Below are 18,753 nucleotides of genomic sequence, written 5' to 3'. Positions count from 1 at the left end.
TTTCTCTCGCACATGCTGACATAGATCCATTGAAAGTTTCGTAAACTCTAAGCTCTAGCGGAGAGACGTAATTCAAGAGCAGGAACATTCACTATGACATTTAATGCGGCAAATCTTGAAACCCGTAGTTTATATGTAACTGTATACACTTAAACAGATTATCTAGCAAATATATGGAATAAATATGATGACCTAGAAATGTACGAACCATGATACGAAACAACGGCCTGGAAACACAGAGCTAGTGTTTTAAACTGATTGGTCAGTTGGGAAAACGTGGTTTGAAATTTTGGAGGGACATGTTGAAAGGGAGAAAGCAGGTCAATGTAGCAACCGTTTGAAAGAAATCCCTGGCAAATTTCTCGTCATCAAATGCAGAACTCCATGTAAGTATTTCTAAGTGACTTATGCACAGCCCACAGCCCAAATACCTCAAGACTTATTTTGTCGAAGAAACAAACGACCAGGCTAGGAAGGCTTAAACAAAATTGGTGACCGAAGTGATGCAGTTGGTGAGTCAGTGAGTGAGTTGGTCTCAGGCCGACTCCCGATTCAGCCATGTACTGTTGTAGTGCCAGTGGTTTGAATTTTAATATTCATCTTGATATGATTATATGGTGTTTACTTTTATATGATTACTGTTTTTAAACTGATACTTGAATCCATATCCATACAAGTGATGGTTTTCACAAACTCTCAAGTTCTTGTGTTTGTCCATTTGCAAAAATTTATTTTCTTGACTGATGTAGTTCTTCCCTCTCCTCTTGCCCTTCTCCAGGAAGTTAGTTATGGCTTTGAATGGGCACCTTTTAATGACTTTCAGTTTTGTGGAATGTGCACTTTGAAGTATCACTGGAACCTATCAAAGCCAAGTTGACCTGTAAAGGCAGAGCTCAGCTTCAATTCTGTTGAACTCCACAGGGAAAATTTCACTTTTTATTTGGTGTGAACTAATTCCTGAAGTCATCCAAACTGTAGACATGTCAAAGCATACATTGGTTAAGCCTATTTTAACAATAATCAGCCATTAAATCTTTTGAATCGATGGAGCTTTGAACTCGAATTTTGAATTCGAACTTCTGGCAAGTTTGGCAAGGTATGGTTATGCAGTTATGGAGAGTTGATTCTCTTACACTGCAGACAGCGTAGTGTGATAGCAAAATGTCAGGGTAGTTTTAATTCAGCTTCTTACTAAACAGTTGTGCTGTTTGAGGATTTTGTATCACGACTGCTGGTTACAGAAGCCTATTGAAGTATTCATTCGAATATAATTAGTTTTCTGTATATCATCTCTCCATGGCTACAAGTATCATTTTCGTATATTATTTACTGAATTCTTTCATGATGGCATGAGATTGCCTGTTTGAATCCACCCCTTGTTACTTTTTATAGTTAGCTTTTTCCTAGAATCCGGATGACGGGTACCTAGCAAGGTGTGGAGGCACAGTCCTCTCTTCGCTCTGCAGTTTTCCTTTACTTTTGATTCTTGCTTTTACATCAGTTATATAGCAGGGATTGATTTTTCTTTTTGACCTTGGGCGACCATTGAAAATCCCACTTGCTCAAGTGCAACCACAGTAGCTAAAACTACTTTCTTTAGGCATGCAGACATTGGATAATCAAGACCTGTATAGTGTTTTTTTTTTTCTGGCCCTTGTGTTTCTTCCAGCATTGCATTAGTGGCCCATTCACACTTGATTTCTTGTTTCAAAGTTCAGGGCCCAAGGCATGAAATAATATTTTCTTTTTAAAATATTGCACAGCTTTGTAACAAGTCTGTGTTTTTTGAGGCAGGCAATTCTCGAAGTCTTCCCGGGGCTTCCCACATGCTGCCGTTTTTTTTTTTTTTTGATTAAACTGTACAAAAAAGATTACATCTGACCACCATGACACAATGGCTTTGTTGTCAAAGCTTTTGTAGAGCCCTTTGTGTATAGCTGTAATTTACCAGGATACCTGGTGATATGGAGATTGTTAATTGCACTTAATGTGTAGTTTAACAAATTGATTTCACGCCCTCATAAGTTTGTCATTTAAGCTGTGGAGGCCCTTTGAGTTAATTGCAATTGTAACCAGTCTTTGTCAAGATGTAGATATATTGTTTTGCTTCATCATTGGCCTGCTGCTGATTAGAACTCCAGAATTTCTTGTTGACTAGACAAAGCTAATGGATCAAGGCCATTAGTTTTACAGGGTAGCTATACATGTACATGTATATACCAAAGAAAAGTGACAGGTGGTTATTCAACCACCTGCACAGAAAAGTTTAAGATCGGTAGTAAACCAGGTAAATTTAACATTGATGTCATGGTAATGGGAAAAAGCAAACAGTTTCCTTCAATTTTTTGTTCTGATGGTACTTCCACAACTCATGTTTGTAAGTTTGTTATGGTTGGGTTTGTTTTTATTTATGAGATTGGAAATGATTACACCTTGACTTATTACTGTTGATGTTCGAGCTTCACATACTTTTAATGCTGCATGTGTGGTTTTATGATCTTGTCATATTTTAGACAGCATTTTGTATATGTGTTACAGGCGTGTTGCTATGAGATAGTGGTGTTACAACTGTGCAGAGCTCCCTTGTTCACGTTCCCTCCACAAGATGTCTCAATACACAGAACTGAAGGGCTTGTATCACCTGAGGGAAACAATTGGCTCAGGTGAGATTTGCTACCACTCAGCAATATCATTGACTTGTTCCCATCCAGCAATGGATACAACATGTCTATCTTGATTTTAAGAAATTTATTACAAATCACAATTTTATGTTGTCATAATACAGTACATTTTTATACATACTGCATAGAACTCTGCATTTATTTCTATATGAAGCCTTTACAGGAGTGGCAGAATGTTATAAAATTTGGGCAGGGGGGGAGCTGAGGCAGCAAATACTCTCACCATATATTTCACTGGAGAGGCAATTTATGTGATTTCTGGTGAAAAAAATTGTGATAAATCCAAGATAAACTGCATGTTGTCCATTATTTATTAAGCATTTTTATTCTAACTGCTCAGCAGTTGTTATTTGAAAAACATTATTTCAGGGGGAGGCTTAGCTCACCCACTTAAGTTTCAAGCCCACAACCACCACCACCCACCCCCGGTTTTCCACCTGTGCATTATTTAATATATCGTATGTTCTGAGTGCTGAGTGGTTTATTTTCGATGGTCAGTAGGAGAATAAATAAAGTGTAATTATCTAACTGTGTATTTTTAATTCAGGTGGTTTTGCCAAAGTAAAACTAGCTTACCATGCCTTGACAGGAGAGAAGGTAGCCATCAAGATTATGGATAAAAAGTCCCTCGGGGTATGTTCAGTGTTTTTAAAAGTGTATTTGTATAACCCTGATTACATGTAGGCCTAACTTGTTAAGCACATAAAACAAACCTGTGGTGCATGCTTGATTTCTAGTTAAGCGAATAAATGTATGTATGCAACCTTGCCGGATGTCTGTTTATATACTTTGTACTCCAGTTTAGCTGTTGTTGCTACAGCAAGATTGGGTTGTACCGTTTGTATGAATGAAAACCACAGTCAGTCTGTTAGCAGTTGTAGTTTGGCTGTTCGTGTTTCACAGGACGATTTACCTGTCACTTGTCCGTCAGTCTGTTAGCAGTTGTAGTTTGTGTCTTCGTGTTTCACAGGACAATTTACCTGTCACTTGTCTGTCAGTCTGTTAGCAGTTGTAGTTTGTCTGTTCATGTTTCACTGGATGATTTACCTTGTTACTTATCTGTCAGCCTGTTAGCAGTTGTGGTTTGTCTGTTCATGTTTCACAGGACGATTTACCTGTCACTTGTCTGTCAATCTGTTAGCAGTTGTAGTTTGTGTGTTCATGTTTTACAGGATGATTTTCCTGTCACTTGTCAGTCAATCTGTTAGCAGTTGTAGTTTGTCTGTTCATGTTTCACAGGACAATTTACCTGTAACTTGTCTGTCTATCTGTTAGCAGTTGTAGTTTGTGTGTTCATGTTTTACAGGACGATTTACCTGTCATTTGTCTGTCAATCTGTTAGCAGTTGTAGTTTGTCTGTTCACGTTTCACAGGACAATTTACCTGTCACTTGTCTGTCAATCTGTTAGCAGTTGTAGTTTGTCTGTTCATGTTTTACAGGACAATTTACCTGTCACTTGTCTGTCAATCTGTTAGCAGCTGTAGTTTGTGTGTTCATGTTTCACAGGACAATTTACCTGTCACTTGTCTGTCAATCTGTTAGCAGTTGTAGTTTGTCTGTTCGTGTTTCACAGGAGGATTTACCACGAGTGAAGACAGAGATTAACGCCATGAAGGAGTTGTGTCATCAGCACATCTGTAAACTGTATCAAGTTCTGGAGACGGAAGACCGGTTTTACATTGTCTTAGAGGTGAGCAGACACAGGAAGGAAAGACGATGGTCAGGTTAATAGGTGGAACAAACTGGAGTGCCCGTAGTACCCTGCCAAACTTCACTAAGCAGCCACATTCAAACCAGCAAGAGCTGGAGTCAGACCTATGATCTTATTGACCAGAGATCAGTTGGCGCTGACCAGGACTATGCTTTAGTTTAGTCAGCTGATCCATGACATAAGCCCAAATCTTTTTCAATTCGAAATTACAAATACTTGGGTTGATCAGGAATACTCTAATTGTTCTAATGTTTGGGACACCTGGTCCATTGTTTTAAGCCAGTATACATGTAATTGTAGCAGGAATATTCAGTTTCTACTTTTTCAGATGGTTTGTCCATCTGCCAAACATATTAATATATTTACTTTTCTTTAAAAAAAATGACAAAAATGTAATTCTTTGCTTTCAACACTACTGGTATGTGTCCTCAATATTAAAAGAAATAGAATATGGATTGAGAATGGTATAAATGATGTTCTTGTGTGTTCAACCATGGTAAGAAAAACAGGAATAATTACATGTTTCTATATAGGCATTCAGGATTGCGATTTGAGTTTGAGTCTGGCTGTCTTTTTATTAAAACATACTGACAGAAATTATTTTTATATAAAAACTAGAACTGTTGTCTGACACCAAGTAATTGTTAACACTTTTCATATTGGATTCAACATTTTCTGCAAAAGTGTATAGATGCTTATGTATTAAGTTATTTGACAACTGGCTACTATGTCTTGTTTCTCTTAGTACTGTCCAGAGGGGGAACTATTTGACTATATTGTGGCCAAGGATCGCCTGGAGGAAGACGAGGCCAGGATATTCTTCAGACAAATAGTCTCTGCTGTAGCTTATATCCATCATCAAGGTTATGCTCACAGAGATCTCAAACCGGTTAGTTTTCTGTGTTTTGTAGAGTGCTTAATAGCCTATCAAGAGGGATATGATTGATAACTTAACGTGACATGGAAGAAGTTAGGCAACCCATATAATTTTTCACCTGTGGTGTATACATATATTTTCTAGAAAACATTTACAAGGGCAAGGTATTTGTCATATCAGTTGTTTTCCACTGAAAGGTGAAAGGTGGAATAATTCCATTTGTGGAAAGTTGGAACGTGGAAAACAATTGAAAGTGGAAAGGTAGCTTAATTTTTAATCTTCGAGCCATTGTTAATGTGTATGTCAAAAAATGATTGTGTTTCTACTGTAATGTTGTTCTGTTTTTATTGTGACATCATGATGTGCTGGGAAATGATACCAAAATGACGTCGAGGTCCCGTTGCCATGCTTTTGACAAGTTCCCTTTAATCTATGTGGCTTCATCAGAGATCATCTGGAAAGATGCTTGCCCATGTGTCGTTAAGCAGGCTGTGACATGTTATGGTTGTATTCATATCACAGCCAGCTTGATGAGATTTGGACAGTGACCTTCAACAGACTACACCTCATCTGACATTTTGCCAGCAGCATCACCCATATCTGAGAAGATGTTAGATGATTTTCAGTGTACTAGAAAGGAATTATGCTTATATTTATGATTAGACTTTGTAAACTTGTGAAAAAATGTCTGAAATGGAGGTTTGGTTTAGTATCTTGCCTGCCATTCATGGTTGTATGTTTTATGTGATCTGCTAGTTTATTAGCCATTCTTTGATATTGTGATCTATTGCTTTTTCCTGCTGTGTTGTTTCTAAAATCAAGCTTGTTTCTGGTGTTTTAGGAGAATTTACTGCTGGATGAAGACCAGAACCTTAAATTGATAGATTTTGGTCTGTGTGCCAAACCAAAGGTAAGCATTGATTATATCATATCTATCTTGTATTTACTTAGTGAGTCATCAGTTACCTCTTTTCTCATTACTGTATTGATGTTACAAATTTGGACACTGGTACTTGAGCACGAGAAGCCCTTCTTGCCTGAGAAACAATAAAAACTTGTATGGCTTCAGCTTGAATACCCAGGTCCTTGACAGATGAGACTGCAGTCTCGTTTCTACCTCTGACCTGTTCAGCTACAGCTTATATCAGTAAGGTTGTCATATACCTCAGATCCCGCCACTGTTCAGCCTGGTTTCCTGCACTCATTCACAATAATCCCAATGTTTGTTGGTACAAATGAAATATTCTTGAGCACAGCGTGAAGCATGAGTCTGGTGAATTTAGAGTCTGAGTCTTACAGGTTTATACAACATTATATTACATTTTGACTCTCCCTTTGTTTGTGCTTCTTCTTCCTTCAGTAGACGTTTGGTGCAAACTTTTTTTTTTATAAGTTTAAGTTTTTAGTACAAACTTTGGTATTTCAAATTTAAGGAATTATATTAACTCTGCATAGAGTGCAGAATTATAACTGAACTATATGACATTTAATATTTGCTCAGGGTGGGATGGACAGTCATTTATACACCTGCTGTGGAAGCCCAGCCTATGCAGCGCCAGAACTTGTCTCAGGGAAAAACTATTTGGGTTCTGAGGTAGGTAGTTGCAGGAACGGCTTTGGCCTCGTCGCTAAGGAAAAGTGTTATTAACCATTACCAGGGAAGTTGTGTTTATATAATGCAGTTTCTGCTGTGGCTTTAAGGTGGATGCTCTTGACAGTGTTTAAGGTGCATATTTTACCCATGACGTAAACTCGACTTTCATCAAATACTGTACTAGAAATGCCATGGAGTAATTCAGCTATATTGTGACTGATGGGGGTTGTGAACTCTGGTAATTGTCAGAAAACAGATAGTTTCCAGTTTGATAGGGGTTTGGTGGTTCATTTGATCAAACATTGACTGTGTAAGAATTTTATGTGTATTATAAATGTTTTCTGTTTCTACAGGCTGACTTGTGGAGTATGGGTGTTCTATTATATGCATTACTGTGTGGTTACCTCCCCTTTGATGATGACAACATCACAAATTTGTACAAAAAGATACAGGTAAGTGTGTTTTTTTTTTGAAATTATCTGTGAAACTTTAATTTCTTTGTAATATATTAAATGAAATTCCTTCTTTATTGTATAAGTGTGCACCATTTGTAAATTCTAATGATGACTACAGTGTAATGCCTAAATGCAATAAAACCCACTAAAATGAGGTATATATCAGATTAAAGATTGTTAAACACTGTTCAGGAAAATGATTTGATTCACATACATGTATTTTTTTTTCTTTTTATTCAGAATTTTTCAATTTAGTAAAATGGTTTTAAAGCCTTAAATTCTGTGATGGTTTGTGATAACGCAGAGGGTATGAAGTGACATCAGATACATATTTTTTACTTGAAATAGTTTGTTTCAAGGTCCATTCAGCGAAAACGTTCCTAAGTCAGCATGTGTATACATTTTGAATGATCAAATCTGGCAGTCTGTGTTTAATAGTAAAAGCCTGAAGGGGCATTACTGGTACCAATATGGTCAGAATACTTTATTTCTTCCAATATTTGGGACACAGGGTCTGCACATTTTAGCCAATGTATATGTAATTCTAGCAGGAATGTTAAGTTTCTTTTTTCTCACATAGTTAGAGCTTCTAATGAACAACATATTCATATCTTTACTTTACCAAAGGCTGGTGAAGAAATGTAATATGGTACTTTCAGCGCTACTAATATCTGTCTCAAATTTTAGAATCATTGGGGTAGGCTATCATAGAATCTGTAGTTTCAGATGCACATGAGAAGGTTGAAAAAATCTTTAAAAAAAATTAAATCAAAATAAATGTTTGACTCATACATGCACTTCAGGTTTACTTTACCTTGAAACTTTGAACTAAAATGTTAATCTCTTTGTTTTTGAAAATGATCCTGTATCTTTTTCATAAGCCAGAAAGCTTTGTGTCAACCTACCCTACTTATTCTGAAAACCCCCAATCGAGTTTTAAAAATGAATTGCACATTAGGTCTGTTAAAACTGTTCTGTGTTATTCAAAGTGTTTTGTTTCTGCCATTTCAGTGGAAATCTCTTGGGCAGTTTTGTACATGCATTCCTTATTGCAGTTAATGTTCCATGGTTAGCCCTGGAATTACATTTCATTCTGGGAAGGAAAAGTTTTGATGAATTAACTTATTGGTTGTGGTTACAGTCTGGTCGTTATGAGGTGCCCAGCTGGCTGTCTTCAGAGAGTGTCTCCATACTGAACCAGCTGTTACAGGTTCATCCCAAACATAGACTGTCTATTGAGCAGCTTATCAAACACCCTTGGCTGACTAAGGGATTTGATTTACCTGTAGAATGGCAGACAAAGTACAAGGTGAGCCTGCAGGTACAAGACTATAAATATTTGATTCTTATTTACTCACCACACCTGACGAGCAAATTGATTTCAACAGGTAATTTATATATATATTATTAAATTTTTGTTTCACGCAGTACTCAAAATTGTTTTCTTATTAACAGTTTCCCGTTTTGTGGGTTGGGGAACCCAGAGTGCCCGGTGTAAAGGTTATTTATAGTACACATTAGTGGGGGCCTCCATGGCTCCGTTGGTTGGCGCTCACTGTGAGCTCATGCTGGCTTCCTCTCAGGTGTAGGTGGGAATGTCTGCCAGCAACCTGCGGATGATCTTGGGTTTCCCTTGAGCTCTGCTTGGTTTCCTCCCACCATAAAACTGGTCGCCGTCCTATATGTGAAATATTCTTAAAACACCAATCAAATAAATCAATAAATAGTATGCATTAGACTTTATCCAGATGGTATAATTTTATTACAAAATGATTGTTACTTGAACTGTGCCAAAAAAAATTAATAGACACCTGTGCATGTGCTGTTTCTTCCAAATAACATTTAGTGTGTGTAAGTGATTTGTTTTGTCTATGTTCCAGAGGAAGGTTGACGACGACTGTATAACAGAACTGGCTGTGTATTACGGCAAAAGTAAAGCCTGTATGGAGGAGCAAGTTTCAGAGGTCAGCTTGACTTCATAAATTACCTTTAGGTGTTAGTCACATCAGAGATCAAATAGTAAACAAGTAATGTATAACTCCCACTTATAACAAATAAAAGCCATAAGAAACCAACAGGATACTATGTCATTATGTCAGTTCAGGGATTCTTACGAAGATGAGGATTTTGAAAATGACCCCGTATCTTTTTCATAAGCCAGAAAGATTTTTGTCAACCTACCCTACTTATTCTGAAAACCCCCAATCGGGTTTTAAAAATGAATTGCACATTAGGTCTGTTAAAAGTATTCTGTGTTATTTAAAGTGTTTTGTTTCTGCCATTTCAGTGGAAATTTGACTACCTAACAGCCACTTATTTCATGTTGCTGGAGAAGAAGATGAAAGCCAGACCAGTGAGGTTATTACACAGGCCTAGGATAAACCTCAACTTCCAGCCTAAGGTTCGTGGATTTTCTTGTCAGAAAACAATCTGCAGGCTATTAAGTAAACAATAAAACATAACGACACTTATGATTACATGTATATAGAATTTAGAATGTAATTGTAATTTGAAAAATGGTTTTGTTTTTGGTAACGTCATTTAATGTTAGTGTTCATTGATCATTTCTGTGTGTGGCAGTTTTTCTCCAGATTAATAAGAAAATGTCTACTTTTTTATGCCATCCTAAGTTTTGGTCTAAAATTTTGATGACATCAGGATTTAGTCTGTTAATAGCATTTGTCTGTGGTTTATTCCAGGAACCCAAGAGAAATAGTGCAGACTCAGAGAACATAGTGCTGACACCAGTGCCTGACACCCCAAAGAGCGATAAACGTCCTACAAGAGTGACCGAGAAGAAAGGGGATCAAGAGGACAAGGAGAATTTTGCAGTACCTCAGACGCCAGTCACAGTGCGAAACAAGAAGAATTCACGCCCATTAATATCGGCCAGTCTGACAGAGCAGACCAAACCCCGATCCCCTCTGATGGCCAAACAGCTTCCCATCACAAATACCACCATGGATGACACGAGTAAGACACTTTCCATTCACATGATATAGTGTTTCAGTGATGATCCATGGCCATTGGCATGTAGAGCAGGCTTTCAGATTTGATGCATGCTGTGACACTCACAAGCCTAATGTGTTCCTAGACAAAGTCTAGGTGTGTTAGTAAGACACACCTGACAAAAGTAAGTATTGGGATAACTTATTCAGATCTGCTGATCACAAGGGATGTGACAATTACACACCATTCCTCTGTTGCAAGGGGTGTGACAGTGACGTACCTGCTCGAAAACTAAAACGAAGGCCTGGTAGAGTTATAAGGTGATGCAAATCTGTTCCCATCTATGAATTTAAATTTGAATTTTAAATATATTCAGGGGACCTTTCAGGCTTGTATGGAACTGTTACTCGGTGGGTTAAGCCCGCTGATGCCTGACAAAGGTTGGTGGTTTATACCTGGCACTCTGGGGCCATTTTCGCAAAACTTCATAAGCCACATAACTAAAGAGGTTTAATATAGTGCTATAAGGCGAGGCTTTTTTGCATTTTTAGGAAATGATTGACAAAGTTTTGCGGGCCCTGGTATGCTCCACCCATAAACCTGACAACCATTGTATATTTGAAAAATTTTTGAGCCTAGTGGTTAAACTGCAGTTTATATCAAGTTTATAGTTGATATTGTTTCCTTAGAAAATTGCCACATTATTTCCTGTACCATCTTGACCTTATTATGGATACATCGTCTAAAAGCACAAAGTTAATGATTTGTTTAGTTTATTGCTAAGGTTTTCTTTTGTTCTGTTTTCAGTACTTTTTGCCACTCCATCCAAACCCACTGACCTCACTCTAAATACAACGTTATCCCCCTCAAGATCGTTTGATTCCCAGATTAATAAGCTGACAGAATCCTTGGCAGGTGAAACTCCAATAAGTGAGAAGAAAAAGTAAGTGCTGTTGTTTTGATTTCCCATGTCACATTGCATTGCCAGAGGGAAAGTACTTCTTGGTTTACTACATACTTTTAGCAGGATGTGTTTGATATTTACAGAATTATTCTAAGCATTTGCGAAAATCAAGGGATATTCATTTGGGTCTGTCTGGTTGTCACACTTTTGTTTGTGTGCAATAATTCTCCAGATATTGTCTGATTGTGATGAAGATTTTGTGCACAAGTTCACTTTGTGGAACGTGAGATTTAAGTCTGAAATCCAACCTGGTTTGTGCCCAGTTTTTTCCTATGCACAGTGTGATCACTTCTACATTTCTCTGAACATTGTTCGTATGCAATTGCTTTTCCAAATATTGTCCCATTTTGATTTAATTTTGTGAGCATGTTTATTTTGTGTAACTTCAGATAACTTCGAAAACCAGCTACATTTAGGGTCAAAGGTAAATTCCTTGAATGTGTTGGTTTTATCTTTTGTGGTCTTGCCATTAATATCCTTTCATATCTCTCCAATGGTAATGTATGCTTCTGTACATTTCAGGGCAGCTTCCATGGATAATGAGTTAAACAAGGCTCATGAAACTCCGGGCCAGCGCTCCAGGAAGGGCTCTGTGTTTGGCAGTCTAGAGAAAATGTTTAACATGTTGACTCCCAAGAAACAGAGCAAGTCTACAACAGAAGGGGCTCGCAAAGTCAAAGTGAGTACACTCAGGGATACGTGGGTAGATTTGGGTGAGAACACTCAGGGATATGTGGGTAGATTTGGGTGAGAACACTCAGGGATATGGAGGTAGATTTTGGCGAGAACACTCAGGGATATGTGGGTAGATTTTGGTGAAAAACACAGGATTGGACTCCACAAGGGACTTGGTGTTAGAGAAAGGGTAGAGTGGCTTCACACCCATCAAACATCAAAAAGAATCCCGGGGAATGCCCTGATACTAACTCTTATCTTATGGGGATTCCAGGACTAACAGTGTTTGTTACCTAATGTACACAAGTTTTTCCTTCATACACATATTCGATTTTGTCCTGTATATCCATGCTTATTTTGTGTAATATCAAGCTGAAACAAATTTAAGATGGGCCAAAATATCTCTGAGGAAATCTAAGATAAATGCTGCAAGTTAAGAGCTAATAGAGTTGATACAGTGTCTTCATAAATGTTGATTCAATTGAGACGTTTTGGCCTTTCTTGAGATTTACCTGGTATTTACACATCTCGTCATTGTTTGATTTTAGGCCCTGCACAATGTGTTTAGAACATGTGAGACATCTTCAGACTATGTGCTTAGGAGGTTGAAGGGGACAGTTGATGAGAAATGTATCCCCTACAAACAAAGCGAGTGAGTATTATATAGCAATATCTGGGTACTGTTATATGCACAAATTCACATCAAGATTACTTGTAATTAGTTTTAGTATATACAATCAATGTTCAAAATGTTGTTAGCTGTGAGATCAGCCACTCCATAACTCAAGTCAGTTGGCCATATTTTTGATGCCCTGCCTTCTAACTTGGCCATTCATTTCATGATCTCCAGATTGCAAGATCACATGTTTCAGCTATTGCGAAATTATAAATCTTTTCTCTCTTTATTTTTGGAAAGGTCAAGTAACCTGTACATGGCGAGATTAAATTAACAGATCGTGATCTCATGACATCTGCTCCCAATCCCAGTCTTTTCATTTTCAATGGTGTGTTCTTCTGTGAATATTACTTAAAGTGCTGAGGAATTTTGCCATTTGACTTCAGCCACACACTGCGCTGTACAGTCATGGATGACTGGGGCAGAATACGACTGGCATTTGACCTTGAAGTCTGTACCCTTCCCAAGATGCCCTACATAGGAATCTGTCGAAAGCGAGTCAAAGGAGATGTGTGGCACTACAAGAAGCTCTGTGAAGACATCTTAACCTCTTCCAAACTTTGGTAAGTGTGGTCAGTTTATGATAATACACTTTCCGAGTAGACAGGGAATTTGTGGATTCCCCACTTTCACTGTTTGTGGAGCCTTGGTGACAAGAAGCGGTCAGTGTGTGGTTGTTTTCACAGTTTAACTTCTGCAGAAGTGAACTTGTCTGGCTCTGATATAATGTGTATCACTGTATGTAACGGGTGGAAGTGTTCATCAGAAAGTTACCAAAGGTCGGTGGTTTACACCAGGCATTTCAGTTTCCTCCACTCATCAGACCAAAAATTCTTAAGTATGACATTAAAAAAGCAATGCTATCTTCAACATAAAGAGTATTCAGTTAGAATAGTGTGTTAGTCAATATACATCATCATAATAGTGGGAAAATAGAGAGGCTTTCTTGAATTGTAGAAAATAGAGTATGGATTACAGTGTTGAAAAGAGAGTTTGGACTTATGACGAAAATATAAATGAGATATAGTTTTAATTAGCGTACTGTTCTCTTTCAGAATACTGAAGCCACCTCATCTGGTCAGGCGTTGAACTCTGACTGCTGGCCCTTCATGCCATAATACACCCAGAGGCTTTGTTGGGATGACAGTAATTTATTACATGGCGATACGTCATTGTGCTAAATAAACACTTGAAAAGACTCCCAACATAACTTATCGATGCATCTACAACATTTCTGTGCTTACCACATTTTTCTCCCTTTGATAAATTTAAACTTCTGTGCTATTTTGCTACATTTTTATCTTGAATTGCCTGCGAAGTGGATGAGTGTCCAGGGTCAGGATTCATGTTTTAAACTATTAAGCTTCATTAGGTGTCTTTAGAATTAGGCACAGTTCATTGGTTGCAGTTTTTTTTTTTTTGTTTGTTTTTATATGTACACACATTTTAATCCAGGACAATCATATGATATTCAATCTTGTCGGTTCTTTTATCCATTCATTCCAGTCAGTTTCCAGCTGCCATCTTGAAGACGTACACCTATCATTCTCTGTTCATGTATCTCAACTCTGTGATGTGTATATATTTGTAAATAATCCCCTTTTAAATTACAAAGATAAGCTCATGATTTTATCTGTAAAGTCTCATCAGCTGTGCAGAATTTTGATCATATCCAATCATGCCATACAACCCTGTCCAGTTCATTTCAGGCAAGTAATTTTTAAGGCAAACCGACATTTTATTATGGGAGATTTTTTTTTGTCCCAGTAACAGTGTATTTATCATAAAATAAGGCATGGACAAGCATTGAGTTCTTGTCTTGTGCTCTCTTGGATGAAGCAATATTAAAATGTATTTGACTACACCATGAGCTTATCTTATTTTACTGAAAAGACCATACATGTGATTGTAAATTTATCTACATGCTGGCTTTGTTGATATATCATTTGTAATAAATGTGTCAAGATTTTGTCTGCCTTTCTGTTACTTATTTGTGCTAATCATTCATCTTATGGGACCTGAGTTGTCTTTGGTCAGAAGTCCAAAAGTAAAAGGACCACTTTCACAAAACCTCGTAAGTCCTATTTCTCGTAACTTTTTTCGTAACAGATGTTGTCTAGGTTATAGTACCATAAGAGGACAGCATTTACGAGAAAAGGTACGAAAACTTGATTTATGAAGAGGGCCCAAGTTGACAAATTATGTCTATTTAAAAAGCAAAATATTCCTGAAGATAACCCTCGCTGGGTCAATGACCAACCGGTCATGGCAGGAACAAAGTGTCAGCTGACCGAGACAACCAGACTTGCATTTCATCAAGTTTATCCTGACAAGACTTACAAGCCGTCAACCCTTTACTACTTACAACAACGTAAAGCAGTCCTCACAACCTAAGATAATAACAAAAATGTTTGCAAATCTTTTTGTCCAGAATTTTAATCAAACACTATCAGAAGTATATAAACTGAGAAGTTTGTCAGTCTGTTATATGGTCGTTCACATGTGTGTCCCTCTGGTCCGAGGTCAATCGGGCGACGTTACAAAAAAATACACGAAGAAATAATTTATCTGAATTGTGACATGTTCATATAGAAATGTCAGATTAGCTATTGCTGTGACTGGGAGTACCTGTATGGGAAAATCATATCAATAGATCCTGGAACAATTTTCTATGTACTCACACTATTTGTGAGTACTCACACTATGTACTCACACTATTTGTGAGTACATAGACAATCAGTCCAAGTTGTGAAACAATGGGAAAGTCTTAAAACTCCTTCTTGCCTTTATCAACAGTCCAAAGCTGTGAACTCATTTGTTCTTTCCTTTCATGCAAGAAAATGGTGCATTATACTCTCATTTGGACCTTCTAGAGTGTGGCTCAAGTCTCCCATTGGTTTCGCTTTTATGGTTATAAGACACATAGCCAGTTGTCAGTACAATGCACTAAGCAACATGCCCATCACATTCCAAACTTCACACGCTTACATCACTCAAGGTTGCAGTAATGTCCAACAGAGCTGACTACAAGAAAAAGTCAACAAATTCTGTATTTTTATTTACATAACTAGAAAGAAATAAGCACAAACAGAACTGTGGCAGCTGAGATATTATGACTGATGAACAACTTCATTAGTTTTATCCTGGATGAACAGGCTCAGTAATAACACCCTACAGTAGCTAATGCACAACAAAACTATCCATTAGAAATAGCACTATATGACTGAATCTAGTGCATAAGATTACATCAGGTTAGATGTGCAGATCTCATCTTGTCCTTGCCATGTCTTCTCTCCCAGATCAGCCGGTGCTTCTGCTTCATATAGGCATCCGTAACTGTGGCAGATACACCCAGGTCTCCATCTGAACAGAAAACATGACAGGATTTACTACAGCAGTCACAAAAAAACACTTGCCACTAAGAAACAGAATTCTACACACTCCCATTTAAATCCATTTCTGACATCCAACCTTCCCAACAAGGTTTTGCAGGCAGTGCACAACATTTTACAAGTTTATAAAAAAAAAATGTTCAGTTTAACATCACAGAATTCTCAACTTTCAAACTTGTCTGGCACTCTGGACGCATATACAGGAGATGGCCACATTGCTTGAAGACAGGTACAAGTACGGAAGAAAGTTAACAAAGAGTCTTAGATCTTCACAGTCCTAGCAAATTTGACCAGCTGAATCTACATAACTTCAGTATCATTAATCCTGAGCAAGGGTCAATAATATTGTTTACTTACATCAATGACCTCGAACTTAACTAAATGACAGAAGAGTATAGAACTGGTAAAAGGTAAAAACATTTTTCAAGTTCACAATTAACATCGACTTACATTTAATAAACCAGTTTTCCTCTGCATCTGCCAAATCCTTCACAAACTTCTGGCACTTTTTCGGAGCATCTGGTCCTTCATAGGCCTCACATTCCTGTCTTCGCTGCCGGAGAATAGTTAAAATCTTACTGTCCACCTTCCTGAAAAAAGGAATCAAGATTGCAGGAGTGCTTTGTGATGTTAGGAAATAGTCATCCAACAAACTTTGAGCAAGTTTCAACATACAGAGTCTGATAAATCATAGCCACTACACACACTGTACTGAAGTAAGCTAAGCTGACAATATTGATATAGCTGTGTCTTATAGGTACATAAACATAACCTACAAAATCATCGGTAATGTTTGATTGCCATTTTACATCATTCTAAAAATGCTAGCCCTGGGAGCACAAGGTGATCTTAGACTTTAAGTCAAAACTTCAATAACTTTGGTATGCTCTTTCCATTATTTTAGCTCAAATTGCTGGTACAACAACTTATCCAGAATTTACATTTTCAAACAAAATTTAGACCTTTAACTACAAGAAATAACAATTTTAAAGTAATTTGAAATTTTGACTTAAGTCTAAGTCTTTTTTTGCTCTTAGTTGGTATTTTAATTCGGACACTTTCATTTATATCATGGAATAGTTGTATATAGGTGAAGCCAAAAAGACTGGACCCTGTGGTTACCACCACTGGTGACAAGTACCAGTCAGGTTTAAAGACATAAAGCCACAGTCAAATTTGCAGGGACAGGACTCAACACAAGCATAACAAAGAATAGATCTAGCTATGCTCATGCCTTGGTGTTCTGTGACACTCTTACATCCAATTCCAATTAAATTGAAAAAAATAAAACTAACTAAGTCTGGCTAATACATCTATTCTACACAGTTGATTTTGAATATCAATAATTAACTCAGAGCCTGTGTACATCTAGCACACAATAAGGTCACATTACCAGGCTGAGAATTACTCATCAATGAGAACCAAACCCTTGCTACCTTAACAACAGATCATGTAGCAAATTAAAGTGTGTTTCTACAATGTAACACACTTACTTGTCTCGCTTAAATTGCTCATCAGCCTCAAAATGACACAGTACATCGCCAACTTCACACGTGTCTATTGTGGGAACTCTTCGGAATCTTCTGTGATAGTAATAATACTTTGGCCCTCGGCAAGGTTCTACAATCTTTTCTGAAATATGCATGACAAATGAATGCCAACTAGACAATAGTCACTGAAAACCTGCTAATACAGAGTAAATGAGGCCATAAACCTGTTTAAATTCAACTTTTCAAAGGTCATACTACTGTTCAGGAAAACATATAAAATCTAGTTTGATCACTCACTTATTCCACACTAGATAAACTAAAAAAATAGTGTCAGTGTAATAGTATAAAAAGTTCTTCAAACTGCCAGATGCTTTTTTGTGGCAATGTTCTATTTTCACCAGATAACGGTTGAAAAGGCTGGAATTCATCCCTACAAAATAAGACATAATCAATTATATTATTCTCACAACATATTATTTGGGTACTGTGTAATGCTTATTATTTTTTGGTAGATAGAGTAAATGTAGTTCTCCTAATTTATATATGCTCATGGATGGGGAGCCACAAAGTGAAAGCTGCCAACACATAAAATAATCCAAATCGCCATTTCAGGAGTCTCAGAAGTTCACACACAAGGTGAGGCTATCATAAACTCTCAGGTGAAAGGCGTGAATACCGATTTTTACAGTCATTCCCAGACTGAATATACATCTTCACAGTCACATCTGTCATCTATGAGCCCCCATGTCATCTCGCCTGAGATAAGATACTGTATGCAGTGTTTCTCGGCAGTCCTGCCAGAATTTGAACTCAACCCATTTGTAAAACAACAACAACAACGTTGTCCTTCGGAGTCTGTTCACGGACATGGCATTCTCGCCCATCCAATCATGTTGAAAACAACCATTTATACAGTGTATACATGCAAGTATAATCTTCATTATGATTACCTCTAAAAAAAGTTGCCGGGCCATCAAGGATTTTGAAGACAGATGAGAGATACTTCTCTGCCCTTGTTGCAGGTCTGTCGTCACCCATGTTGGATGATGTCGCAAACTTCAGCAGTCGATTTTCGACCCCGTTACCTTATTCTCACAGCCGCACTGCCAAAAAAAAAAAAAAACGCGTAACAAATTCATAGCCTCTTCTCAAGTTTGTGGCAACCGTGTAAAAAATTTGAAGTAATTTATCTGAATGACTTTGAGGATGTCTTTGAGCAAGGCACCAGTAAATAGGAGAATAGTACAGCCAGGGATTATATATATAATAGACCCAGGTACAGCTAGGC

At 37.5% G+C, this 18,753-nt stretch overlaps 2 protein-coding genes across 2 annotated transcripts; one reads left to right on the top strand and one right to left on the bottom strand.

Moving 5' to 3' along the window:
* The first annotated feature begins 2,545 nt into the window (after window positions 1-2,545).
* Window positions 2,546-14,473, top strand: LOC135480175 (maternal embryonic leucine zipper kinase-like). The gene is made up of 16 exons (XM_064759944.1): window positions 2,546-2,663; window positions 3,229-3,314; window positions 4,256-4,372; window positions 5,139-5,282; window positions 6,112-6,180; window positions 6,772-6,864; window positions 7,218-7,316; window positions 8,461-8,628; window positions 9,200-9,283; window positions 9,607-9,720; window positions 10,019-10,292; window positions 11,076-11,211; window positions 11,755-11,911; window positions 12,456-12,559; window positions 12,970-13,146; window positions 13,639-14,473. Coding segments are annotated over exons 1-16 (1,881 nt in total). The 5' UTR covers window positions 2,546-2,605; the 3' UTR covers window positions 13,640-14,473.
* A 1,149-nt stretch (window positions 14,474-15,622) lies between these two features.
* Window positions 15,623-18,544, bottom strand: LOC135461389 (NADH dehydrogenase [ubiquinone] 1 beta subcomplex subunit 10-like). The gene is made up of 4 exons (XM_064738457.1): window positions 18,416-18,544; window positions 17,469-17,607; window positions 16,426-16,565; window positions 15,623-15,946 (listed from the first exon to the last, which is right to left on the bottom strand). The coding sequence occupies exons 1-4, from the start codon at window positions 18,501-18,503 to the stop codon at window positions 15,831-15,833; spliced, it is 483 nt and encodes a 160-aa protein (XP_064594527.1). The 5' UTR covers window positions 18,504-18,544; the 3' UTR covers window positions 15,623-15,830.
* Between the last annotated feature and the right edge of the window lie 209 nt (window positions 18,545-18,753).

This window comes from Liolophura sinensis, chromosome 1 (assembly GCF_032854445.1).
Source record: "Liolophura sinensis isolate JHLJ2023 chromosome 1, CUHK_Ljap_v2, whole genome shotgun sequence".
Classification (NCBI taxonomy): Eukaryota; Metazoa; Mollusca; class Polyplacophora; order Chitonida; family Chitonidae; genus Liolophura; species Liolophura sinensis.
This window is presented reverse-complemented; position numbering and strand designations above follow the sequence as displayed.

Coding starts and splice junctions, on each gene's coding strand:
- LOC135461389 (XM_064738457.1), bottom strand. CDS start 18,503: ATGGGTGACGACAGACCTGCAACAAGGGCAGAGAAGTATCTCTCATCT. Junction 16,566..17,468: donor GAGCAATTTAAGCGAGACAA/GTAAGTGTGTTA, acceptor TCCTTTTTTCAG/GAAGGTGGACAGTAAGATTT. Junction 15,947..16,425: donor GGAAAACTGGTTTATTAAAT/GTAAGTCGATGT, acceptor TTTTCTGTTCAG/ATGGAGACCTGGGTGTATCT.
- LOC135480175 (XM_064759944.1), top strand. CDS start 2,606: ATGTCTCAATACACAGAACTGAAGGGCTTGTATCACCTGAGGGAAACA. Junction 4,373..5,138: donor GGTTTTACATTGTCTTAGAG/GTGAGCAGACAC, acceptor TGTTTCTCTTAG/TACTGTCCAGAGGGGGAACT. Junction 6,865..7,217: donor AAAACTATTTGGGTTCTGAG/GTAGGTAGTTGC, acceptor CTGTTTCTACAG/GCTGACTTGTGGAGTATGGG.